General features: G+C 37.6%; 1 protein-coding gene and 1 pseudogene across 4 annotated transcripts; both read left to right on the forward strand.

Moving 5' to 3' along the window:
* Positions 1 to 1,209: 1,209 nt before the first annotated feature.
* On the forward strand, positions 1,210 to 27,348 carry ZNF800 (zinc finger protein 800). Of its 3 annotated transcripts, XM_082661566.1 has the most exons (6): positions 1,210 to 1,313; positions 1,803 to 1,921; positions 6,995 to 7,090; positions 20,354 to 20,497; positions 22,676 to 24,368; positions 25,595 to 27,348. In XM_082661566.1, coding segments are annotated over exons 2-6 (1,995 nt in total). In that variant the 5' UTR covers positions 1,210 to 1,313; positions 1,803 to 1,860; the 3' UTR covers positions 25,596 to 27,348. The 3 variants fall into 3 exon arrangements, with proteins under 3 accessions (XP_082517692.1, XP_082517691.1, XP_082517693.1); XM_082661565.1 differs by lacking the exon at positions 25,595 to 27,348 and having other exon boundaries at positions 22,676 to 24,886; XM_082661567.1 differs by lacking the exons at positions 6,995 to 7,090; positions 25,595 to 27,348 and having other exon boundaries at positions 22,676 to 24,886.
* LOC309826976 (tubulin alpha-1A chain-like) lies at positions 13,741 to 15,042 on the forward strand (annotated as a pseudogene). The gene has a single exon. The product of its transcript is annotated as a tubulin alpha-1A chain-like (transcript).

Genomic DNA, 27,348 nt, shown 5'->3' on the forward strand with positions numbered 1-27,348 from the left:
GAAGAGAACGCCGATGAGAATAAGTGCGTACAGCCCACGTGACCCAACTTCACTTTCAGGTGCCAGAAGCGGAGCGCAGCTGCAATCAATACCGATCTTCCACCAACTAGGTTGTATTCCTCCCAAGGACCTGCTAAAACCCCCGAAGTTCTGAGAGACACACTTCGGAAATTGTTGGGTTTAAAAAAAAAAAAAGTTCCACTTGTACCATTTATGACAACTTTTTCGGAATCACCACGATTTACGGCTTACGCATTTGCCAAGCCTTTTCCTACAGTTCCCTCCCTTGCTTTTACAAGCCTCCCGTTTCGGTTCCACCGAAAGAAGAAAAGCGATAGCAACAGTTTGGTTGCCCAGCAGTCCGTCTCCCGGGCGCAATCACCGCACCAGGGGCCTCACACCTCTCGGCCCGCGAAGCCCAGGACTTCGGCTCCCAGTCCGCCGGGGACGTGCGGTAGTACGGCCGCTTCGAGACCCGGGCCGCGCCACCCGCCCCGGCTCCCTCCCCGCGCCCGGCCGCAGAGCGTCGCCACCCCACCGTCGGGGGCGCCGGGCTGGGCGCATGCGCGCGGCGCTCCCGGGCGTGCCGGCCACACTCCCCCCACCCACTCCGAGAGCTTGTCACTTCCTGCCCTCGCCCCATCTCCGTCCGGGGTCAGTCAGTCGCTCCCTGTCGCAGCCGGCGAGTCTCTGCTTCCCCCTTCCTACCCGCTCTGCGGCGGCAGCTCAGGCTCTTCGTGGAGGGGCAGACAGAGAAAGAGAGAGACTGACTTAATAAAGTTTCCTGAAACAACAACTATTACCAAAAGGAGCCCAAGGCGGGGGAAACCCCCATCCTTCCCCGCCCCTCTCCAAAAGCCTGAGGGACCGTCGCAGGTGGAGCGGCGCTGAGGGGAGCCGGGCTCCGGCGGCAGCCGTTGCCCTGGCAAGGGGCGCCTCGGGTCCTGCCCGCTCCGGTTCCGGCTCCTTCGGTGGCGGCGGCAGCGGCTGCGGGGCGGTACCTCCTGTCAACTGCCTGCGCCCGCGCGCCGTCAGCCCGCCCGCCAGCTCCACAGCGCGGAGGGACGCCGTGAGCCGCCGCCACAGCCGTCGCCTCGGGCCGCGGAGGGACGTGGTGAGCTGCGGCGCTTCCGCGTCAGCGCCGGCGGGGAATCTCTGGGAGCGCGTCTGGCCCGAACCCCGGTCCCTTCGCGCGGTCCGGCGAGGCTGCGCCAGGTGGGGCCCGAAGCCGCCTCTCACGCCAGGCTGTCCCCGCGGCCGTCCGGCCTGCCTTCCTTCCTTCCGCCCGCCCGTCGGCCCGCCCTAAGAGTTCAGTAAGTTGGGCGCACTTGGTTGGGGGGACGGGGGTTCAGCCGGGGAGACCCTGGCGCACGTGCGTCGCGGGAGGGCGCGACGTGGGCCGGCCGCCGGCGGGAGCTACACTTCGGCCGCCCGGCCGCCGCGCCCCCCGCCCCACGGGCCCCGGCGCCGGCCGTGCCCGCTGCGCTCCGCGCCACCGTCTCCGCGCGCGCCCGCCCGGGAAGGCGAGGCCGCCACCGCCGCCGCCGCCCGCGCAGCCGGCCAGGCCCTTGCCTTGCGCGCCCGGGGCTGCGTTTCCGGGTAGGGCGGTGAACCTGTGCGGGAGTTCGGGCTGAAGAAGCCTTCGTGCGTTTTTCTTTCTCAGTTCGAGAGGAGGGTGCAGGGCTGTGGAGGGCAAGCGGAGGGCAAGCGGAGGGCGGGTGAGGGGAACGTTTCTGGAAAATGCAGCCAGAACCCCCCCAGGAAGTTCAGGCTGAGTGACGGGTTTGTGCTTCTTTCAACAGCCAAGCCGCAATGAAGAGCTTCTTACAGTGAAAGGAAAGTAGGTCGCGCCCACTGAAAATGCCTTTAAGGGACAAATACTGTCAGACTGACCACCATCATCACGGATGCTGTGAACCAGGTATACGCCTTTCTTCAGTTACTTTGCCCTCCACCAGAGCCGCTCTGCCTTCTGTTTTCTTTTAGTTCTCCTTACCTCCTGCCCAAGAAGACATTCCTAACTAAGCAGGCTATAATTTCCCCCAGCATAAAACCAGTTATGAAGCTAAAAGCTTGTACAAACAAGAGATCTCCCCTGCTTGATCTCTTAAAAAAAGTACTGCAAGTGTCACCTTAAATCTTTTCCACAAGATCAATTACTCAATCCCCTTTCCTTTTCTTTCAAGGCAGCCTGCAGCTAGTAGTATACCCTCATGCTCTGTGAATGTTTAAAACTGAAGAGAAAGGAAAAAATGGGTAGTAGAATACTGGCATTATCTTCGAGGAAGCTGTTTCATGTAAATTTTTAAAAACTAAAAGTTTCTCGTGCTTTGATAGTGCTTAGAGACAGAATAATGCTTAAACTTAAAAATGAGTTTAGTTTGGGCTAAGAAAAGTTTGCTGAAGTCAACTTGTTGGAAGAATCAGGTTTTGTTAAGTGGAACCTCTTAAAGAAATTTCTTGGACAGAGCACATTGTTGCAAAATCTGAATATTTAGATAGAATACATAAATATTTTTAGGATAGTTTGTTCAGTGGAACTCTTTTGAGTTGAATTTATGAAATGAAGAAGTTGCTTTTTGAAGGCTCATGAAGAGTATTACAACCCTTTAATAAATGTGATATATAAACTCTTAATAGTTTCTCTGCTTATTAGAAGTATGATGTGCTTTGTCACAAACATTTAGAGATACAGCTTAAAAAGGGAATCCTTGAATACACAGTCACTAAACCAACTAAGGGCTCTTCTGTTACAGTTCAAAGGCAGTTGTTTATCATTATTTTTGACCTAAAAGTTATTAGGACTTTTTAATACTTTTGCTTGTTGTTTTGTTGGAGTATTTTAACTGCACTAATGTACTTGGTTTTGTCACAGTAGAGTTCATGTAAAGTAGAGTACTTTTTTTGTATAATGGGAAAAAATGGCAATGGTAAAAGGGGAAGAACTATTTTCGGAACACTTTGGTACACATGAGAATAAAATTTGTACTATGACCCTATCCCCACTGATTTGCTGAAAATAATACCTCTTCTAGTAAAACAGGCAATCCCAGGGTGGAATCCAGTGTTTATTCAACTGTTCCTGATCTACCTACCTTTCACCATCCTTTCTGCTGCATATTTTGTATCTTTGAAGTGATGATATATCACTTAACGTTTTGCCAAATGTTGAATGGATTTTGCTAGTTTTGAAGTACAAAGCTGTGAATGACTTCTTATACTTGTGTTCCACTGTCTTTTTATTCCATTTTTTTTCTGAGAAGTCATTTGAGTTGCATTAGTTAATTAAATCATCATATTAAAACTTCTTATTTAGGAAGAAATTTATTTGGTCACTCATTTCTTTATTTTTTTGACAAATCTTTATGGAGCACCGGTTAGGGGCTAGGCACTATTCAAGGCAATGGGGATATAAGTGGTGAACAAAACAGATAAGCTCACCCCCTCATGGAACGTTTGAGTGGGAAGAGATAGACGTAAGTAAACAAGTAAGATAATTTGTGACCATACCTTATTTATAAAGTATATATTCTGGTAATTAAAGTTTTCTAGATACTTTAATGTCTTTTTAAAGAGGTTTTCCAGAGTTGAACTTTTAAATATGTGTTGGAACTTTTCTGCTTTTTCTCCCTCATTAACACAAATTCAGATAAGTTGCATTAATTGAAAAATTTCAACTTTATTTTGCCAGGAACTTTTCCCATGCAACTTATTTTTCAGACTGTCATGTCAAAAGTGGTTGGTATTTCTTCACTTTCTTAGTTAGAAGTAAACACTTCCTGAGGATTTAGTTCAGTGGAAAGCCAAAAGTTTAACTTACGGGGTAGTTAATTGTCATTATTTTAGAGGAAGGTATGGGCCATTATTGAGAGGAGTATGTTATGGTAGTTTTAAAAAGAGGATGCCCTCAGATGGAGGAAAGACGGTGACATGATGTTTGAGAAGATCTTTTAATGAGCTGTCCCAAGAGGTCTGACCTCCTTTGGATTATGAACGATAGGTGAGTTCTGAATGAGAGCAGTGTGTTCCTGAGCAGGTTTTGATAGGATGGATCAATTTGTATTGAGGGGTGGTGTTATAAGTCTATCAGTGTATGTAAAATATTCTTAGTTATGTTTTAAGAAAGTTTTTTGTTAGAGAAATTTTCAGATGTTCAGAAGTAGAGAGAATGGTATAAGGAACCTGATGTAGCCATTACACAACTCCATCAGTTATCAATATGTGGACAAGCTCTTTTGATCTGTATTCTCCCCTCCCCACAGTTCCCTTCTCCATCCTCCAACTGCTCCCCTACTCTCTACTGTTTGAAAGCAAATCTCAGACATCATAGGTAGAAGGATATTTTAAGGGGCTTATTTTAAGGTAGGAGAGACTTAAAAAAGTGGGTGTTTTATTCTGGGAAGTGTGTTCTTGGAAGGATGTAAAGAAAGGTGTTAACTTCTGAGCGTTTGTGTTTTTTGGCTGGAGAGAGATGCTCCTTTTTTCCTGAATGGTCATGTAACCTGATCTTGGGAGGGATGTTAGGATATGTAAGAGGAAATTTTATAAAATACTAACATATAAAGTTTTTTTAGGATTGAGAGTATGTTTTCATGAAGAAAGAAAAGTTTCTTACAAGGGGACCTACACAGATGTGTATACCAAATGAATGTGTCCACTCATAACTGAACTAACCCTGGGGTTATTTTGAATGGTATCTCAGGATGTGTATGTATTCTGGTGGTACCAGTGATGGTTATGGGTAACAAAATTTTGCTCTAGCTTTAAAATCAGATGTTGTTATGTGGAAGTGGAAGTTAGTGTATTACAGGAAGTTTTCTGGAGCATATACCTAAATGAAGAAAGGGGGCTCTAAGGAGAAGTTTCCATTTTTTCCCCCCATATTTCTCCCTTATTCATTACTCTTTTTTTCATTCTTCCTTTCTAGAATTCTTGTCACTTACAGAGCCAGGCCTTCGAGCTTTTTAGTTCTTTAAAATTGTATAACTTCTACCCTATCTTCTGTAGTTGTTATTTTTTATAATCAGTTATTGGTTGTTACAGTGTACAAATACCGGAAAGAACATCTAACCTAAATAAATGATATCATCAGTCTACTTACAAACTTCTACTGTTGTTTCTCTAAGGGGTTGCATTCTACTTCTCTTAGATTTTGGAAAAGATTTTTCAGTTTTTGGTGTCAGGAAGGCAGTTGATTTGTAGATTATGATGATGATGGTGCTAGAACATTTATTGAGTCTTTACTATATTCCAGGCTCTGATATAACCAGGTACCTGCATTAGCCAATTTAATCCTCGCACAACCCTATGATTTGGGTACTTTTATTATCTGCATTTTAGAGATGAGAACAGAGAAATCAGAGAGTGTAATTTGCCCTAGTGGTATCTAGTTATTGGTAGCAAAAGAATTTCAGCGCAATCAGTCCAGGTCTGGAGTCTTCTGTTCTTAACCACTGCAGTTAGTGCCAATGTCAGATATTCCCAAAATGAGTTGTATTTGTGTGTATGTTCTTAAAAACACCTCAGAGTTTCTCTTAAAATTGGGAAAATTTTGCTTAATGGAATGATTTGGTCCTGAGACATAGTTCCTCCCCTTTGTGTACGCTGAACTTAAGAGTTGAAACCAAAATGAGAATCTAAGGCTGTGTCTCTACACATAGCCTAGCAGGCCTTATCAGACAGCTAAATGCTGTCCAAGCCTGGGCCCTGAAGCAGTAGCAGCACACATTACTGAAGTAACCCTCCTTATCTTCTCACACTGAGCAGATGATGGTAAAATATCATCTAGGTTAAGACGGTAAAACATTATAACATATTGAAAAAAAAGAGGTAATTAAAATGGCCAATTTTTCTCCACCACAACTATCTCTTTATTTGATATCTGATGGGAAACTTCAGTTTTCCTTTTCACTTACCTTGTTTCTTATTACCATAATCTTATTTATATTATATATTTATACTGCTACTCTGGGAATTTTGGAAAGCAGGCATGATATAGACCTCTGTATATGAAAATTTTTACTTTTACAATGGGAATATTATTTTTACTTATTATAAAAATGCTTACTTTCTAAAGTGCACACTTCCAAAAGCCCAGGCTAGTGAAGTGTGAGGCAGAAAGTGAAAATCACCCCTATAAACCCACCCTGATGGAAAGAACCATTGTTAAATTTCGTTGGTATCCCATCAGACTTTCTGTGTTTATATTAACATTTATACATAGACACACATATACCTTAAATTTATTTCTTTCTGTAGCTACTGAAATATATATTAATATAATTGAGGTCATATTCTATAACCTGTTTTTGTTGCTTAGCAATGTAGTATTGACATCCTTTGTTGTCAGTACATGTAGACCTAGCTCATGCTGTGTAAGAGCCATGAGAGATTCTGTTGTATGGATATTTCATAGTTTATTTAGTCTGGTTCCTTTTGAGAGACTTCTAAGTTGTTTGAAATTTTTCTCAATTATTTACAGTACTGCAGAGTGCTGCAGTGAACTTTCTTGTACATCTGTCGTTGTGCACTTGACCAGTTCTTTCCTTAGGTAGTGGTTTTTGAGTTTTGCTCTCTTAATTGCCCAGAGAGCTGTACTAGATTGTCCGGAGAGTTTTGGAATGGTTTATGAGGTGTGGCTAGGTTATCATTGCCCTAGAATTTTGGTTAAATATAGTGGTTCCTCTTCAAGGGGAATAAAAAGGCAAACATGACTAATATGTACTAACTAACACCAAAATAGTAAGATCTTTGCATTTGAACTTAATGCATAGTCTCAGTAGCCTTAGTTTCACCTTGAATTGAGAAAAATTTTAGTTACATTTTTCCCATTATTTCATTTTGCCTTACAAAGATAATGGTGGAGTATATACAAAAAAGTGTGATTGTCATTAACATGATTATAGCAAACCATTGTTTTACTTCAATAGTAAATGATTTAAATAAATAACCCTTTTTTTGTGGGGATTGGGTTGGGTGTTTGTCTTCCATGTAGTTTATATCCTGGAACCTGGAGATGCTCCTTTGTTACAGCAACCACTACAGACATCCAAATCTGGTATTCAGCAAATAATTGAGTGCTTTCGATCAGGTATGAATGTTTTAGGATGTATTTTCAATCTTCACATAGTAGCTAAAAACTACCTAGAAATCCTTAGAAATAATTTTTTAAAAATAAAATGTATACATTGGTTTTCTTTACAGAATACTTTTGATTGTCATTTTTAAAAAGTGGATGAGTAAATATTGACTTGATAGAGATTCCTTTTCAGTACTATATATTATATACTAATTTAAAAAGTATTTAGTATGGTTTAAAGAAATATGTGGTATATTTGCTGGCAAAGATTCATTGTTATTTTTTGGCATGTTCTTTATAAACTCTCAAAGGACGGTAGTAGATTATACAGGGTCTTTATGAGCTTTGACAGAGTAGATTATTTACTCAGAATGTCTGAGATGTCCCTTGTTCTAGATTAATTACTTTATCATCTCTGTTTATGTGACTCACCATCTCCTACCTAACCCTGGAGTTTCAATATCTTTAGTAGAGCACAGATAGAAAAAAGATTATTCCAGCCCTGATATTTAGATATATTTGTTTAGCTTTTCTTTCCATTAGATTGCTATAATAATGGATATATAATAAGTATATTTGTGCAGTTACAATCCAGTGCTCTAAAGTAGGTGTTGCTCACTAAGTATAAATGGTTGAGAACTGTTAGAACTACAGTGTTTTGTAAAGTCTTAGGTTGCTGTGATTCTTATGATCCACTTGTCCACCTCTTGTGGATTTGGCTTCTCTGACATTGCAGGCTATTAAATCAAATATGAACAAGCAAACATACATGACTGATGGACACCTAAGTGGTGGGCAATTAAAGGGTTAGACTATCTTTTGTTATTATTTTAAAGCTTATTATATCATAATGAAAAATTTCTGAGATTCAAAGAAAAAGATAATTTATATGAAACCATTTGTTTTGTATTGAGAAATTTTTTGAGGTGCTTGTTTTTAAATCATTTTAAAGGGAAGTAGTATCTATTTGATTTACTTTAGGATTCTAAGAAATAGATTGTTCTTTAATCTAAAATAAATTTCTGAGTCTAAGATTCATTTCTTACACTTTTCATCTGTAGTCCTTATGGCATTGCTTTTATGTATATTTAAGTCAGTAAATATTTCGTGTATACCATATGCCTATGCTTAATGTTGGATGGTGGTATAACATATTTTACTGTGTTTTTTGTTGTTGTTTTTTACTTTTGATAATTGCCCTTGGTTAACAGAAATAAATAATACGTCAAATTCTCCTGTGGTAAATACAATTAAAATTTTTCTAATTAGAGGCAGTATTTAAATACATTTCTGGCATAACAGAAGAATGGTTAGTTTTTATTTGTAGTTAGAGTTTCTGTTAGCTACTTTTAGTATAGAGATAAAAATTCTTTTTGTTCTTTCTCATATCATGGAAATGAAGGTAATAGCTTCACATAGTCATATTCCTTGCTATATAGGTTTCTTTTTTAAAAATTCATAATTTGGGATTAGCGAAGTTATTTTATACTGCTTCAGTTTATTATAGTGTTATTTGATTAAGAAGTTAGAATTGTTTCATTTATTTGTGCTTTGTCTTGTAAAAAATACCTTCTCAATAAGCTCCTGTACCCAAAATCTATATATTTTTTTAACTTTGGAAGGTGAATATTTAAAAAGGAAATTACGTGTTTTTCCATTGCACTGTGGTTGTATCTGTTTTCTGTGTTTATTGTTTCTTTGCAAAGCTGAAGGAAAGGGACTGTGAAATGGGTAATATGTTCTTTCTTAAATGTCCCTGGTAAATTTGCCTTCTGAGTTTTTTTTTTTCCCCAAACAAATTTTGAAAATACTATAATTTAAATTCTCTAAGTACCCTATCATTTAAATTAGAGATGATTTAGAAATATGCTGAATGGTACAAAGAAACTAATTTTGGATTAAAAAAGGAATTCTTTTACTTCATTAGTGTATCTCATAGCTAAGTAATTCTAATTTCCTCAAGATAGTAATCTCTTACGTATCTGGATAATCTCAAGTCTCCTAAGGTAGCTCTTCTTTAGCACTGAGGTATTTAAGCCTTGGCTGACTGAAACCTTGAGAGGATGAGCTGGAAGTTGGGGCCTCGTGACTTAGGGTCTAAGATCCCTTCTCATCCTGAGACTCGTGTAAGTTTCTCCCGGTCTCATTCTACTCCCAAGCAGCCCCTCAATGACTCCTCTCTTTCTAGACTCTTTCCATTACAGCTGGGTCACACACATTGCATTTAAAGAACAATCTTGGTGGTGTTTTGTATCTGACAGGTATTTGAAGATAGAACTTTGAAGTCTATGCTTTTGCTCTTGTTAACCTTCACAGGCTAAACCAGGTTGGGCAGTAGTAATGTGTTAGGATATCTGCCTTTGTCTTCAAGCTCAAGATAGTTGTCTTCAGTTCCGGTATCAGCTTTGCTTAAAGGATTCATGGTCTCCTGCCTAAACTGGGCTCTCTTTGGCCTGGTATTAATTCCTACCCAAGCTGGAAGTTCGTAAAAGGCTGAGGAAGGAGTTGACTCATTTTTTAGGTCCACCAACCCCATGTGTGCTGTACTGACTGCTTGACCAGTTTTGACTCATTTTCTTTGCTTCACACTTTAGCTTTTGCTTTGGACTGTTTTCCTGGCTTTAAATTACAAATACTTCTTAACCTCTAATCTCTCTCTATTTCTATCTGCTTAACTTGTAATCTGAATAGACTTTTCTTTTTGGAATAAGTTGTTTAAAAAAATAATAAAGAGGTATAAAAGGGTATACAGAAATACAAAAGTAAGTGTCTTTGTTCAGACAGCACGGCTACATGGTTTGTGTCTTCTTCTAGAGACCTTCTACACACATATGAGCATATATTCCTCACTTTCTTCCTAATACAAGGAGTAGCTGACTCTGCATAGTTAGGTATCTTTGGTTTTTTAACAGTACTTTCCACTGTTGTTTGACATCTGTCCATAGATAGATACCTCATTTTTTTTAGAAGGCTGCCTGTTTTGCCCCTACTTGCAGATTTTCTACTCTGAAATCCCTGATGGTTGGGTGACTTGAGACATGCTGTTTGCTTTGAATCCTGGCTTCAGGTACTACCTTGACTGTGCCCTGCCCTTTGCTCGAGCCTTTCCTTAGTTGTGTCAGTCCTTCCAGGATCACGTCTGTGACTTTTTGTCTTCAAATTTCCCTCGTATCTATTAACTTTTTTTAAGAAATAGTTGATTTACAATGTTATGTTAGTTTCTGGTGTACAGCAAAGTGATTCAGTTATATGCATATATTAATTCTTTTTCATATTCTTTTCCATTTTAATTTATTACCAGATACTGAATATAGTTCCCTGTGCTATACAATAGGATCTTGTTGTTTATCTGTCCTCTATATATTAGTTTGTATCTGCTAGTCCCAAACTCCCAATCCAACCCTCCCTCTATTAACTTTTATTTTAGCTTCCTTCTTTTCCCAACCTCTCTCCCCAAATGGAAACAAAATTTTAAATAACAAAAAAGGTGTACTTCCATGAGGTATTTATAAATAATTGATTAATTGAGCTTAATATTCTTTCTTAGTCGCTTAGTCTTCTGGTAGAGGCAAAGGAGCTGTGGAATGCCCTAAGGTTAGAAGCAGAAAAATGGGAAATTGTCCAGTATTCATAACTGGTCTTTAATATGAAGTTGACATCTTTTTTTGAATTCTTGAAATATATATTATCTCTTTTTACAATATTATACTGTTGATTCTTGAACATTCACCATGGGTGTGAACTGCGCAGGTCTATTTTTTGCAGAGTTTTTCAATAGTAAATATTAACAGTATCAGACGATCCTTGGTTGATTGAATCCAAGGATGCAGAAGTGAGGATATGGAGGAAGGGAGTATAAGGAGGACTGTAGGTTATATGCAGATTTTTGACTGTGCAGAGTGTTGGCATCCCTAACCCCTGTGTTTGTTCAAGGGTCAACTGTATTATAGAAAAAAGATTCTACCTATAGAACACATTACTACTATTTGCAAGTAGCATCTTTTTTGAATCTTAGGGAGGAATAAATTGCAGTGAAAAATGAGAATTGGCTTTGTGTGATGTTTGCTATTGTCATTAATTAAATTTAAGTTTGGTCATTTACTTTCTTAGAAGAGTTTTTGTTTATTTTTTATTGCTTAAAGCAACATTTCTTGGAGTTAGTGTAAGCTATGACTGGATGGTGATACCTCTGTCCTGGAAGTGTGATTTATCAGAGATACATAAGATAGTGCCATATTATATGATGGATTTTTTGGGGTTTTTTTTTGGTTGATACATAGCAACTGTAGGAAGTTTTAAATCAGAGTGCATATTTTGGGGATGAATAAGAAAAATGTAGATTTGTTTTATTGGTCTTACATTCATCTTCAAAGCATCTCATCTGGGGCTGTGTTCCTAGGAGAGCAGCCGTTTATATTAGGGAATTTCTCAAGGGTGCAGATCATATCCTTCACTTCTCATGTCTTCAGTGAATAACATTGTACCTGGTATTTAATAGGTGTTCAATAAATGTGTGTAAGACTAAACGAAAGATTCACCAAGTAGGCACTAAAATAATTTTATTCTACTTATAAATTTATTGTAGTATGTGGCAGTGTTCCATAATTTAGTAATTTTTTTTTAACCAACCTTTGTAGGTGGTGGTTTTAAGATAACAATATCAGTTTTCCTAAGTTTTCTTACGTTAAGGATGATCAGTACGAAATTCCCTTCGTACTGGTCTTGGAACTCAGGAGGTATGACACGAGTTACAGATTTGCTTGCAGTGTTGGGATGATATTGTGGTTAAACAGTCATCCTAAAGAAACTGAGCTCATGTGTGAGTCAGCAATAAAGCATGCAGTATACTATTTAAAAATCATTATTGCTGCAACTTATCATTGATCAACATATCAGTATATTAAGGGAGAAAAGGAAAGTTTATCTTTGTCTAGCACTGAAGAGTTAGAATTAATATTATGTCATGTCAACTGACTGCCACCGAACCTAATGTAAAATTGAATATTGATTCCTTTTGAAAATAATTTTTTAAACATTTTTATCAGTGTATACAATGTGTTTGGCATTAATTGATAGCACAGGAGAAACCCTTGATGAGGTTTAACTAAATTTTATTGAGCATCCATTATGCGTGATAATCTGAAATATTCATTAATTAGTTAATTTCTAGGCATCAAAAGCTTTCCCTTTGGAGGGCTGGTTTTTTGAAAGATACTGATTGATGATCTATGTAAGCAGTATGTAAGCAGTATGTAGTGACTTCTAAGATAATTTAAAAACCTAAGGCAAGAAAAAGAGTTAAATATAGGAAAAGGAATAATTAGGGGTAAGGCAGCATGGCTCTCTCTCTCTCTCAGGGTTAGGAGTTGTGGAAGAACTTTTGTGGCTGTCTAGATGAACTTTTGCTGCTGTCTTGTCTCGTGTTTCAGGTTATAGAAAGTTTTAACTGTTGACAGAGGCACAGTTGGTTGCTGTGTCTAATTGTCAGTGAGCAAAGCAATCAGTTAAAAAGGTAGCTGATTAGAATAAAGCAGTTATGTCCCCATGGGAAACCAACAAAACCTTAAATGGTAACTGAAACTAACTTAGGGAGTAACTTTTGCCTGTATTTATGGAATGAGGGCACATCTTATTTTTCTCATTTGGAAAGTGTGTAAGCAGAATTGGAAAATCATTCAGGTCCCTTTTTTGACTTTCTGGTCAACTTTACATAGACTTAATAGAAATCTTACTTATAGGGAAGTTTTCTGAAACATAGAGAAGGCTCTTCAGTATGTCATTTAACAAATGCCCATCAGGCCTGGTCCTGAAAGCTGGGAGTACAGTGGTGAGCATCAAAGATATCTTCTCTGTCTTCTTAAAGCCTCCAGTCTAATGGGGATACAGAAAAGTAACTAATTACAAGATAGCGGGGTTATGTAGTATAGATGTATAGGGTGCTCTGGGGAATATAGGAGAAGAATTTTTTTTTTTTTTTTTTTTTTTTGCGGTACGCGGGCCTCTCACTGTTGCGGCCGCTCCCGTTTTGCGGAGCACAGGCTCCAGACGCGCAGGCTTAGTGGCCATGACTCACGGGCCCAGCCGCTCCGCGGCATGTAGCATCTTCCTGGACCGGGGCACAAATCCGTGTCCCCTGCATCAGCAGGCGGACTCTCAACCACTGTGCCACCAGGGAAGCCCGAGGGAAAGAATTCTTAACAAAAAACAGGAGGAGTCTGAGAAGGCTTCCTGGAGGAAATGACATCTAACCTGGAATCTGAAGGATTGCTAGAAGTGAGCCAGACCAGGGAAATGAGAGAATGTTATAGGCAGAGAGAAAAAAAACATAGGTGAAGGCCTGAAAAGTAAGTGAGAGAGAATTTGGTGAATCCAAGGACCTGAAAGAATTTTGGTATGCCTGGATCAAAACAACTGTGTTTGTATGTGTGTATGTGCATAGGTGACGTGAGGGTGGTGGAGCATTTGTGATTGATAAGTCAGGCAGTTTCTCTTACATCGACTGCCTAAGAGTCGCGCTGTAAGAAGCAACAGCCTCTCCTCCTCCTGTCTGCCATCTGCTTGGCAGCCACAAAACAGCAGCTATCATCTCCATCCATGTTGTCCAGGCTGGTGTCCAGATCGGCAGTGTTTGCTGGGAGCTCTGCTACCTGGAACACGGCATCCAGCCCGATGGCCAGATGTCAAGTGACAAGACGATTGGGGGAGGAGATGACTCCTTTAACACCTTCTTCAGTGAGACAGGCACTGGCAAGCATGTGCCCAGGGCAGTGTTTGTAGACCTGGAACCCACGGTCATTGATGAAGTTTGCATTGGCACCTACCGCCAGCTCTTCCACCCTGAGCAGCTCATCACAGGCAAGGAAGATGCTGCCAATAACTATACCTGAGGTCACTACACCATTGGCAAGGAGATCATTGACCTCGTCTTAGATCCAATTCAGAAACCGGCTGACGAGTGCACAAGTCTTCAGGGCTTCTTGGTTTTCCACAGCTTTGGTGGGTGAACTGGTTCTGGGTTCACCTCCCTGCTGGTGGAGCATCTGTCTGTCGATTATGGCAAGAAGTCCAAGCTGGAGTTCTCCATTTACCCAGCCCCTCAGGTTTCCACAGCTGTAGTTGAACCCTATAATTCCATCCTCACCACCCACACCACCCTGGAGCACTCTGATTGTGCCTTCACGGTAGACAGTGTGAGGCCATCTATCATCTGTTGTAGAAACCTTGATGTTGAGTGCCCAACCTATACTAACCTGAATAGGTTGATAGGTCAAATAGTGTGGAGCCCTGAATGTTGATCTGACAGAATTCCAGACCAACCTGGTACCCTATCCCCTTATCCACTTCCCTCTGGCCACATATGCCCCTGTCACCTCTGCTGAGAAAGCCTACCATGAACAGCTTTCTGTAGCACACATCACCAATGCTTGCCTTGAGCCAGCCAACTAGATGGTGAAATGCGACCCTCTCCGTGGTAAATACATGGCTTGCTGCCTGTTGTACCATGGTGGGACATGGTTCCCAAAGATGTCAGTGCTGCCATTGCCACCATCAAGACCAAGCATACCATCCAGTTTGTGGACTGGTGCCCCACTGGCTTCAAAGTTGGCATTAATTACCAGCCTTCCACTATGGTACCTGGTGGAGACCTGGCCAAAGTACAGCGAGCTATGTGCATGCTGAGCAACACCACAGCCATCACTGAGGCCTGGGCTCACCTGGACCACGAGTTTGACCTGATGTATGGCAAGTGTGCCTTTGTTCAGTGGTACGTGGGTGAGGGCATGGAGGAAGGAGAGTTTTCTGAGGCCCGTGAGGGCATGACTGCCCTTGGGAAGGATTATGAGGAGGTTGGTGTGGATTCTGTTGAAGGAGAGGGAGAGGAAAAAGGAGAGGAGTACTAAAGTTAAAATGTCACAAAGGTGCTGCTTTTACAGGGAAGCTTACTCTGCTTTAAACATTGAAAAGTTGTGGTCTGACCAGTTGATTTGTTCAAACATTTAGAGAAGAACTAACACCTATCCTTCTCAAACTCTTCCAAAATATAGCAGAGGGAGGACACTCCCAAACTCATTCTACGAGGCCACCATCACCCTGATACCAAAACCAGACAAAGATGTCACAAAAAAAACAAAACTACAGACCAATATCACTGATGAACATAGATGCAAAAATCCTCAACAAAATACTAGCAAACAGAATCCAACAGCACATTAAAAGTATTGTAAACCATGATCAAGTGGGGTTTATTCCAGGGATGCAAGGATTCTTCAGTACATGCAAGTCAATCAATGTGATACACCATATTAACAAATTGAAGGAGGAAAACCATATAATCATCTCAATAGATGCAGAAAAAGCTTTCAACAAAATTCAACACCCATTTATGATAAAAACTCTCCAGAAAGTAGGCATAGAGGGAACTTACCTCAACATAATAAAGGCCATATATGACAAACCCATAGCCAACATCGTTCTCAGTGGTGAAAAACTGAAACCATTTCCACTAAGATCAGGAACAAGACAAGGTTGCCCACTCTCACCACTATTATTCAACACAGTTTTGGAAGTCCTAGCCACAGCAATCAGAGAAGAAGAAGAAATAAAAGCAATCCAAGTCAGAAAAGAAGTAAAACTATCACTGTTTGCAGATGACATGATACTATACATAGAGAATCCCAGAGATGCTACCAGAAAACTACTAGAGCTAATCAGTGAATTTGGTAATTTAGCTATAAAATTTGGTAAAGTAGGATATAAAATTAATGCCCAGAAATCTCTTGTATTCCTATACACTAATGATGAAAAATCTGAAAGATAAATTAAGGAAACACTCCCATTTACCATTGCAACAAGAAGAATAAAATACCTAGGAATAAACCTCCCTAAGGAGACAAAAGACCTGTATGCAGAAAACTGTAAGACACTGATGGAAGAAATTAAAGATGATACAAACAGATGGAGAGATATACCATGTTCTTGGATTGGAAAAATCAACATTGTGAAAATGCCTATACTACCCAAAGCAATCTACAGATTCAGTGCAATCCCTATGAAACTACCAATGGCATTTTTCACAGAACTAGAACAAAAATTTCACAATTTGTATAGAAACACAAAAGACCCCGAATAACCAAAGCAATCTTGAGAAAGAAAAACAGAGCTGCAGGAATCAGGCTCCCTGACTTCAGACTATACTACAAAGCTACAGTAATCAAGACAGTATGGTACTGGCACAGAAACAGAAAGATAGATCAATGGAACAGGATAGAAAGCCCAGAGATAAACCCACTCACATATGGTCACCTTATCTTTGATAAAGGAGGCAAGAATATACAATGGAGAAAAGACAGCCTCTTCAATAAGTGGTGCTGGGAAGACTGGACAGCTACATGTAAAAGAATGAAATTAGAACACTCCCTAACACCATACACAAAAATAAACTCAAAATGGATTAAAGACCTAAATGTAAGGCCAGACACTATAAAACTCTTAGAGGAAAACATAGGCAGAACACTCTGTGACATAAATCACAGCAAGATCCTTTTTGACCCACCTCCTAGAGAAATGAAAAATAAAACAAAAATAAACAAATGGGACCTAATGAAATTTAAAAGGTTTTGCACAGCAAAGGAAACCATAAACAAGGCAAAAAGACAACCCTCAGAATGGGAGAATATATTTGCAAATGAAGCAACTGACAAAGGATTAATCTCCAAAATATACAGGCAGCTCATGCAGCTCAATATCAAAAAAACAGCCCAATCCAAAAACGGGCAGAAGATCTAAATAGACATTTCTCCAAAGAAAATATACAGATTGCCAACAAACACATGAAAGGATGCTCATCATCACTAATCATTAGAGAAATGCAAATCAAAACTACAATGAGGTATCACCTCACACCAGTCAGAATGGCCATCATCAAAAAATCTACAAACAATAAATGCTGGAGAGGGTGTGGAGAAAAGGGAACCCTCTGGCACTGTTGGTGGGAATGTAAATTGATACAGCCACTATGGAGAACAGTGTGGAGGTTCCTTAAGAGACTAAAAATAGAACTACCATACGACCCAGTAATGCCACTACTGGGCATATACCCTGAGAAAACCATAATTCAAAAAGAGTCATGTACCACAATGTTCATTGCAGCTCTATTTACAATAGCCAGGACATGGAAGCAACCTAAGTGTCTATCGACAGATGAATGGATAAAGAAGATGTGCCACATATATACATGAAATATTACTCAGCCATAAAAAGAAATGAAATTGAGTTATTTGTAATGAGGTGGATGGACCTAGAGACTGTCACACAGAGTGAAGTAAGTCAGAAAGAGGAAAACAAATACTGTATGCTAACACATATATATGGAATCTTAAAAAAAAAAATGGTTCTGAAGAACCTAGGCCCGGACAGGAATAAAAACGCAGAAGTAGAGAATGGCCTTGAGGACGTGGGGAGGGGGAAGGGTAAGCTGAGACAAAATGAGAGAGTGGCATGAACATATATACACTACCAAATGTAAAATAGATAGCTAATGGGAAGCAGCCGCATAGCACAGGGAGATCAGCTCCATGCTTTGTGTCCACCTAGGGGGGGGGATAGGGTGGGGGGAGGGAGATGCAAGAGGGAGGAGATATGGGGATATATGTTTATGTATAGCTGATTCACTTTGTTATACCGCAGAAACTAACACACCATTGTAAAGCAGTTATACTCCAATAAAGATGTTAAAAAAAAAAAAAGATTGATGAGTCAAGGTTAGCCCCAACTCGTTTTTTTTTGGGGGGGGGATGCTTACTGGGAATAAATATATACTCTCTACTGAATATAACTGTGTAACTGGGACTAAAGAAGAAATTGATACTGTTTTTGTTTTTTTATGGTTGATTGAGAGAACCTGATTTCGAGATGCAGTTTTACGCTTTTACAAATAACTTTATGTTGTACGTTCTAGTTATATCTTCAGTAGAATTCTTAAGCTAATCCTAGTTCAGATTATTTCTGTGTCCCTCTTCAATCCTTTTTAACTACCTTTAGAGGCAAAATTGAATTTGTAGTATGGGTCTAGCTGGTCTTTTAATTTATAATTAAAGTGCAGAATTTTCCCATGTTTTCTTCCGTCTGGTAACACACCCACCTACACTTACCGAGAACTATATGTAGATCAATTGGAGAGGTTTATCTAAAGTGTTTTTTTATCTTCAGCCTACCTCTCATAGTTTGTCAGTGACTTATGAGGTTAACTATGAACTAAATACATTAGCACTTTATTGCCAATGTATTTTGTAATGTGAAATAAACTAGAGAAGTGTGTGCGTGTGTGTGTGTGTGTGTGAGTGTGAACTTACTTTTATACAAAGTATAATACCCAAGCTATCCTCTGAATCTTTAAAAATGTGTGTTTTCTGATTTTGCAGTAGTATGGTCTAGTGGACCAAATTAAACCTTGAGTTGGATTGGGAAATAGTGGAAGTTATTTTTTATATATATATATATTTATTTATTTTTTCTCAGTAGAAACCTGGATTTATAATTTAGTTCTTCTAGAATTTAGGTTCATATTTTCTTTCATAACTCTCCAAGATAGGTTTGGTTTGTTTGTTTTAAAAGATGAATAAACCAAGGTGCAAAGATTATATAGCCCTTTAAGGTCACACGACTAGGTGATAATCAAAATTGGAATCTCTAAAGACTTCGTAAAGTTCTGATAATGTGGTAATCTTGTTGCAGTAGAAATTTGAGGGCTGGCTTGTCTTCAAAATGATAAAATGCAACATGATGATTAATACAATAATTAAATATAAACAGATTGCAAAAGATTGAATCAGAAATGCTTAACCTTTATGGATCCTACAGTATTAATTATGCTACTGAGATGGTGTTTATTCTCTAGTAGTCTTGGAGCTTAATAGTCACGTGCTTGTTGAACTTAATGATGGAACACTGTGCACCTAGATAGTCTTAAGTATTTTTCAGGACGCTTTTTTTCCCCTCCTTTTTTTTTTTTTTGCGGTACTCGGGCCCCCCACCACCGCGGCCTCTCCCATTGCGGAGCACAGGCTCCGGACGCGCAGGCCCAGCAGCCATGGCTCACGGGCCCAGCTGCTCCGCAGCACGTGGGATCCTCCCGGACCGGGGCACGAACCCGTATCCCCTGCATCGTCAGGCGGACTCCCAACCACTGCGCCACCAGGGAAGCCCTCCCTTCTTTAATTTAAGTCAATATTATTATCATTTTTTGAGGAAACCAAAGGCTCCTTAATTAGTGAACACTGCAGATCACTTTTGTCAATTTACCTGCGTCAAAGACCTGTAGGAAGTAGTGACAGAAGATCTTGTATTTGTGTTTTATTTTGAAGATTTAAAGAGTACTTGTTGCTGTTTATTTTTTCTCTGCCTTTTGATCTTCCATCATAATAATGCTTAGATTCCATAGATCGGTGGCAATTCTTCAACGAATATTTATTGAGCATTATTAGAGCTGAACACTTTTTAGCTGTAAATAAGGCAGGCTTGATCTTGGCTGCCTTGGAATTTATAATCTAGTGGAAAAGACGGGCTTTAAAGTAGTAATTATATCAATATTTAATTTATTGCAATTAGGGTGAGTTTTTGAGGGAGAAAGGCTTTGAATAAATTTCTAGTGGTATTAAGAGACCTAAGCAAAATTCAAAACCGTGGACAAGGATTCTTTACTCTCACTGAATGGCCATAATCCCACGTTGCCCCAGAACGCGAAGTAATTTAAGCTGAATTTAAAAAAAGTCACAGACAATCCTGTGACACAGTTTTGACCTTCTTTAAGGAATCGGGGAAAGTGTATTACTCACGTTTACTTCCTAATGTGAAAGAGAGCTGGAAGAACCAGCCAAAAACTTGGGTTGGGGTGGCATTTAATTCTTCTGTTCACACTCCAGGTCTGTTGAATCAGAATCTCCAGGAGTGGGTCATGTACATCTTTATTCCTCGGTCATTGTGATGATCAACCAGATGTTGGAACCACTGTTAAGATAGCCCAGGAATTGATTGGCTGCTGAATTAGAAAAAGACCATCAATTTCAGCTGTCCTAATATCCAAATGATAGTAGAATTTTGCTTAAAACTTAGTTTATAACTTAGTTCTGAGTATAGTATGGTAGACATTGGCAATGCCCGTATTTTGTTTTTAAAGAGTAAAACTGCACCTTTGGATTGTCAACAGTGGTTGCCCAGTTTAAAACTGCATGTTAAAGTTACCTTTTGTGTTAAGTTTTCTTTTCTTTTTTCCTTCAGGAACTAAACAACTTAAGCATATTTTATTAAAAGATGTGGACACTATTTTTGAATGTAAATTATGCCGCAGTCTCTTCAGAGGATTACCAAATTTAATTACCCATAAAAAATTCTACTGCCCACCAAGTCTCCAGATGGATGACAGTAAGTTTTATTCATATATTTAATTATGCATTTTGCTATGTATTCTTATACTACAGCTATACATTTATGTTAAAATAGTATCGATGTCTAGTTACAGATAATATAGTGATAGAGAATAAGGTAAAATACTTGACTCAATGTTATATTCAGTTTCTTAAATAGATATTTTAATATCAGTGTTTTTCATTTGGATTTTGCTAAAGATATATGAGGTTAGATTTTTGAGTATATTTGTATTAAAGTATTGGATATATTTGAATGTTTATATGGACTATACAGTTTATATCCAGGATTTTTGTAATTTAAAATATTAATGCTCGATGAGGGTGTTGGTATTTTTCCTCCTTACTTCTTAAAAACTTGTTACCAGATATGACTCATCATTTACTTAGATTCTCCTTAAGTAAGTGAGAAAGTTGGAAATAGAGCAAAGAATGAGTAAATGAGTTGATTTTTTTGGTAATTGTAGAGAGCATTAAAAAATACTTGTTGATCTTTCTAGTGTTTTCTGGGTCTTGATTTGAAGATCAGTTTTATTCTCAGTGAAGTTTATTAGATAAGTCATTTTATCAGAAATTAGATTGTGTTATGGGCTAACCTGAGATCTGAAATAGCTTTATGTGGTAAAGGCAGGAAGTAGCCTAACAAAGTCTTTGTGGAACCAAATGTTTGTTGAATTAAGCATATTGTCTCTTCTCTGTATGATTAAGTTGCAGTATATATAATGGTATTATTTTCTTGCTTTAAAGAATAATGTAAATTCCTTAAAATATTTTAATAAGTAATAGGTTACTTTCATTATTTCTTGTTCAGGGATTTAACTTTTGTGGACTTACAAAATATAGAATTTATTTTGTTAGCTTGATATTACAGTTGCATTATGGATTTTGTGCATTTTTCCACTTAACCTTTTTGGGATGGAAATGGCATGCAGAGCTCCAAATATCAAAAGTACTGCTTTAATTATTAGCATGAAGCTGATTTAAAGTATATTATAGGACATAGATGAAACAGAAATTTCATATTTGTCTGGAAACTTTCCCTACCACTGTTAAATCTTATTACACTTCTTTTTATCCTTGAAATATAAACGAAAAGGTAGTCTATAGAGATCAGTTTCAAATCTAACCTTTTAATTAAAGAACTAGTAGGAATTTAATTTTCTGGTAGTCATTCTTTGTTACTTTTTGGTGTGAAATAAAGTTTAGTTGAATTTTAGAGGGAAATAGATAAATGGATTTGCTGTATTATTGTGCACTGCAATACTTATTCTAGAAATACTTCTGTGAAAGTATAATTCTTCTTATAGATACCACTTTATCCATTTTAAAAAAGAAAGATTAGTAGACTAGAAGAGCTATGATGAGTCATTTCTTGATTCATAATTAGATACCAGATTTGATGCTATACTTGTAGCTAGATTTTAACATTTTAGGTAGAAACATAACCAGTGTTAGACAACTCTGTTACAATAGGAATATTAGGTTGCCTACAGATGGTGTAATTATTGCACAGATAAATAAAACTAGCTCTGTTTTTGGAGTTAATCTGTAGTTTTTAATCATTTGTTTTAATAGGTTGCCATGTTAAGAAGACATGTAATAGGACTGAATTTAGCAAACACTTCTATACATCCTGTCATTCATGTTTATGTATTTTCCTTCCATATATAGGGACATTTTCAAATGTCCCTATACAACTAGATGAGATTATTTATTATGGATTAAGTTAATAGGAATGCTGTTATATTTTCTAAAAAAAGAATTATTTTTATATGTAGTAACATTCTTCATGGTGTTTTATCCATCTTGGGTTATGAGAACTTTGATTTGCCTTTGCTAGCCTAAAAATATGAAATACTATTTTTATTGTTTATTGTACCCATGTGCTTAAATATTTTATATTAAGGGCCCTTATTAGAAGTAACTCTTCAGATTGCATCTATTCCTTAACATTTGTGTACCATGATGAGATTGTAAATTAAAGCAAATTTTAATTTAATTAATACTTGTTTTTATACTCATAAAATACTGAGAAGTAGATAATGCTCTTGTAAAAATAAATGCAAACCAGTAATATAATAAATTTTAAAATAGAGGTTCATAATACATTTAAAAATATTAGACGGCTAGAGCAGGCTAATTATTTCAGATTAAAATGTTGTTTTTTCCTTAACAGACCTTCCTGATGTAAATGATAAACAAAGCCAAGCCATAAGTGATCTCCTAGAAGCCATATATCCAAGTGTGGACAAGCGAGAATACATTATTAAGCTAGAACCCATAGAAACGAATCAGAATGCAGTTTTTCAATATATTTCAAGGACTGATAATCCTACTGAAGTCACAGAGTCAAGCAGTACTCCTGAACAGCCTGAAGTTCAAATACAGGAAACTAGCACTGAACAGTCTAAGACAGTTCCAGTTACAGACACAGAGGTGGAAACTGTAGAGCCCCCTCCTGTTGAAATTGTTGCAGATGAAGTTGCACCTACATCTGATGAACAACTGCAGGAATCACAGGCTGACTTGGAAACTTCTGACAATTCTGATTTTGGTCACCAGTTGATATGTTGTCTTTGTAGAAAAGAATTCAATTCCAGACGAGGTGTTCGTCGTCACATTCGAAAAGTACACAAGAAAAAAATGGAAGAACTAAAAAAGTACATTGAAACACGAAAGAATCCAAACCAATCCTCTAAAGGACGCAGTAAGAATGTTCTAGTTCCATTAAGTAGGAGTTGTCCAGTATGTTGTAAATCATTTGCTACAAAAGCGAATGTAAGGAGGCATTTTGATGAAGTTCATAGAGGACTAAGGAGGGATTCAATTACTCCTGATATAGCAACAAAGCCTGGGCAACCTTTGTTCCTGGATTCTGTTTCTCCTAAAAAATCTTTTAAGGCTCGAAAACAAAAGTCGTCTTCAAAGGCTGAATACAATTTAACTGCATGCAAATGCCTCCTTTGCAAGAGGAAATATAGTTCACAAATAATGCTTAAAAGACATATGCAAATTGTCCACAAGATAACTCTTTCTGGAACAAACTCTAAAAGAGAGAAAGGCCCCAATAATACTGCCAACAGTTCAGAAATAAAAGTTAAAGTTGAACCAGCAGATTCTGTAGAATCTTCACCCCCTTCCATTATCCATTCTCCACAGAATGAATTAAAGGGAACAAATCATTCAAATGAAAAAAAGAACGCACCGGCAGCACAGAAAAATAAAGTTAAACAAGACTCTGAAAGCCCTAAATCAACTAGTCCGTCTGCTGCAGGTGGCCAGCAAAAAACCAGGAAGCCAAAACTTTCAGCTGGCTTTGACTTTAAGCAACTTTACTGTAAACTTTGTAAACGTCAGTTTACTTCCAAACAGAACTTGACTAAACATATTGAATTGCACACAGATGGGAATAACATTTATGTTAAATTCTACAAGTGTCCTCTTTGCACTTATGAAACTCGTCGGAAGCGCGATGTGATACGACATATAACTGTGGTTCATAAAAAGTCATCCCGTTATCTTGGGAAAATAACAGCCAGTTTAGAGATCAGAGCTATAAAAAAGCCCATTGATTTTGTTCTAAATAAAGTGGCAAAAAGAGGCCCTTCAAGAGACGAAGCAAAACATAGTGATTCAAAACACGATGGCACTTCTAACTCTCCTAGTAAAAAGTATGAAGTAGCTGATGTTGGTATTGAAGTAAAAGTCACAAAAAACTTTTCTCTTCACAGATGCAATAAATGTGGAAAGGCATTTGCCAAAAAGACTTATCTTGAACATCATAAGAAAACTCATAAGGCAAATGCTTCCAATTCACCTGAAGGAAACAAAACCAAAGGCCGAAGTACAAGATCTAAGGCTCTTGTCTGGTGAGGAACAGTTACAGAGTTTTGCTTTTTTCCCCCCATCGAACTAAAAAAATCATTTGACCATAATTTATAGCTGGTTCCATTTTAACACATTTGCTTCCATATATCTTACGGCAGTGGGAACTGCAAGAGTAATGTGCATATCGCATTTACCTCTTCAGTGACCTTTATTCCAGTGGCTTGGGAACAAAAGTTAACTTCAGAACTTATCTTCCACAGGACAATGCAATATAGTTATAGGTAGATGGCACAGGGTCAGTGATTTCCTCTCAATGTTGTAAAATATATACATTTATATTGGCTTATGTTTACAATAGAAGTCTTCTGTTTAACTAACTTTGCACAGGTTTAATTTGATTCAGTGACTTAGTCTACTAATTAATACATTGTAGGAAGTTAAGTATATTAGAATGAATTTGTGAAGGCAATAATTATAGGAAAAAAGTCTTTTGAGGCACTGTAATTATTGTTAAATTAATCTGTGACGGCTAAATAAAGTGCTGCACTCAGAAAAAACAATCCCCAAATTGAATTTAGAACAATTAGCATTTATTATTTACGTTTAACATAGTGCTTCCAGGCAAAGGGGGAAACCATAAACAAAAGTTTGGGTTTATTTTTCCTTCTCCTTGGGAGTATGTGTTAGTTCCTGTTTTTTAGTTTTTACCTTTGGAAAAAGTGATTGTTTAGGTCCCTGATCCTCTTATTTTTACCTTTTTGTTTAAATAAAGTTTTGGTGATCATTTCAACATAGGTAATATTATTAAGGAGGTTTTTTTTTTTTTTTTCTCCTGTGGTTGTGTGTTGCAAGAAAAATAAAATTCCTATTGGGAAGAAAGAAAAAAATACTAGTTTTTTAGAGGGTTTTGGAACAAATGTAGATTTTTAAAATGCAATATGAACTAAGGAGTAGACTCCCTGTACTTGTTTTTGCAAGTCTCTCTATATTTTTAAAGTTTACCTTCAGTACCTGTGTCCCTTGTATTAATGCATTTAATATATTTAATTAGTATTAAATTAGTTTTGGATTCAGATTCTAAAGCAGTATACTTAGTTTGAGTGCTCAGTAGGTTAAATGTTGTGGTTTGATTATCACACATTTTTTTATTTGTGTGGAAAACTTGAGATGAAACCATCCTTTAGAAGTCATTTACTATTGTATTATTTTGAAAATAAGGTTTTATTGGTAAACTCAAAAGTGTTCATTTATTCCCATTTCTCCTCAGATAACTTCAAGTGATGTACGAAAAGGTTTGGAGTTCATTTTTGTGGAAAGACTTTAAATTGGTGTTAGAACCACTAAACATCTTCAAATGGTACTATGAGGAAAAAAAAAGAAAAAAATTTGATAAATATATGACTGTAACTGCTGTTTTCTGACTAAAATAATAACCATCTAACCACTTGTTTCTAAGGCACTGCCTCTTCCAGCACTTTCAAGTAGCTGTGACATTTTGTATTGTCATCACAGTCCATCAGCTAACCACCCCTGTGCATTTGGTCTACAGTTTCTACAAAAATGTTGCAAATTTTGTTTTCCAGCAGTTTGTTGATTAAGTGATCAACAATCTGAAGAAAATACCACCACTGGTGATTTTTAATTATCAAAGACTTTATAAGTTAGCGATTTTAGTTTTGTTCCACTTTATTTGGCAGAATTTTTATTGGATTGTACAGATATATAATTTCCTAGTGAGCGTATGTTAGGACCAAAAGACAAATCTCAACACATTATAAATATTTAGCCTACTAAATATTTGTAATTATTTTTACATCCATTTATTTCTAACTTGTTCTATAGCACTTAAATGTTTGAAAATTTCATTCTAAAATATATACTATAGGAAACTTCCGGTTCATTTTCATCCATGGATCATCACATTCTTCATCTGTAAACATCTGAGGTTTTTATGAAAATTAAACATTCCCCTATTTTTCTTTAAGTTTCATACAAAGCACTTTAATGATAGATGCAACTTAATTTTTCAGTTTTTTTTTAAAAGACCCCACATTTACTAATGTTAATATGAAGGTAATAAATAGCTTACTGCTATTTTATGGATGCAGACAATCCCTGCACAACCACTTCTTATAATACTAGTTTATTTCTTTACATATTGCTAAAAAAGGAAGATTGGGGTATAAACCCTGATTCTTTTTCTCTCCCAAGTAAAATCTTAAATGACCACTTTAGATAATATTTGATCCCTACTGTAAAATTTAGAAAATAATGAATTTTTGTCCATTTTTGTAATCAAGATTTTAGGGAAAACAGAAGTACATCTATCTTTAATGAAATACTGGACAGGTTTTTGTGTAATCAATATTTTGTACTTTTTAGGGAATATTTTATTTTTTAGTAATTTTTGTCAAATTATAATTTTAAAAGGTACAGCAGAGAATATACCATGTTTTTATATAGGTTCATCCCTGTACTTAGGAGGGACCCTGTCCATCTATATACTTTTTGTATAAAATTTTAAAATGTTGAAGATCCACAAGGTCATAATAAAATGCTTTCATAGCTAGAAAAACATTTACCCTTCCCAGTGCTTTGCACTAAAATATACTGTGAAAGGAAACTAGAAAGACTGTAACTGTTGCTGGAAATGTTCTATATTGAATGTACATGCTCTTGTTGGAAAAATGTACTATATGTGATGGAAATAAACCAGACTCGAAGTTATTTCAGCTAAATGTGCTTCAACGAAGGTGCATTGGTTGAAACTTAAATGTTTTATTATCAAATTTAAATTTATTCAGTGACTATGAGCAGCTACACTTGAAATTTATCCTGATAGTTTTATTTTTAAGAATTAGAGTAATAATTTCTCTTTAATTTAAAAACAGATTTACTTTTCCACATATGGAAAACTTGTACTTATAGGTCTAACTTTAATGATTAATAGTGTAATATATTTAGGGAACTAAATGTGTAGGTGTTATTTCATTTATAAACCATCTTCATTAGTTGCACGTT

This window comes from Grampus griseus (assembly GCF_964374135.1).
Source record: "Grampus griseus genome assembly, chromosome: 9".
Taxonomy (NCBI): Eukaryota; Metazoa; Chordata; class Mammalia; order Artiodactyla; family Delphinidae; genus Grampus; species Grampus griseus.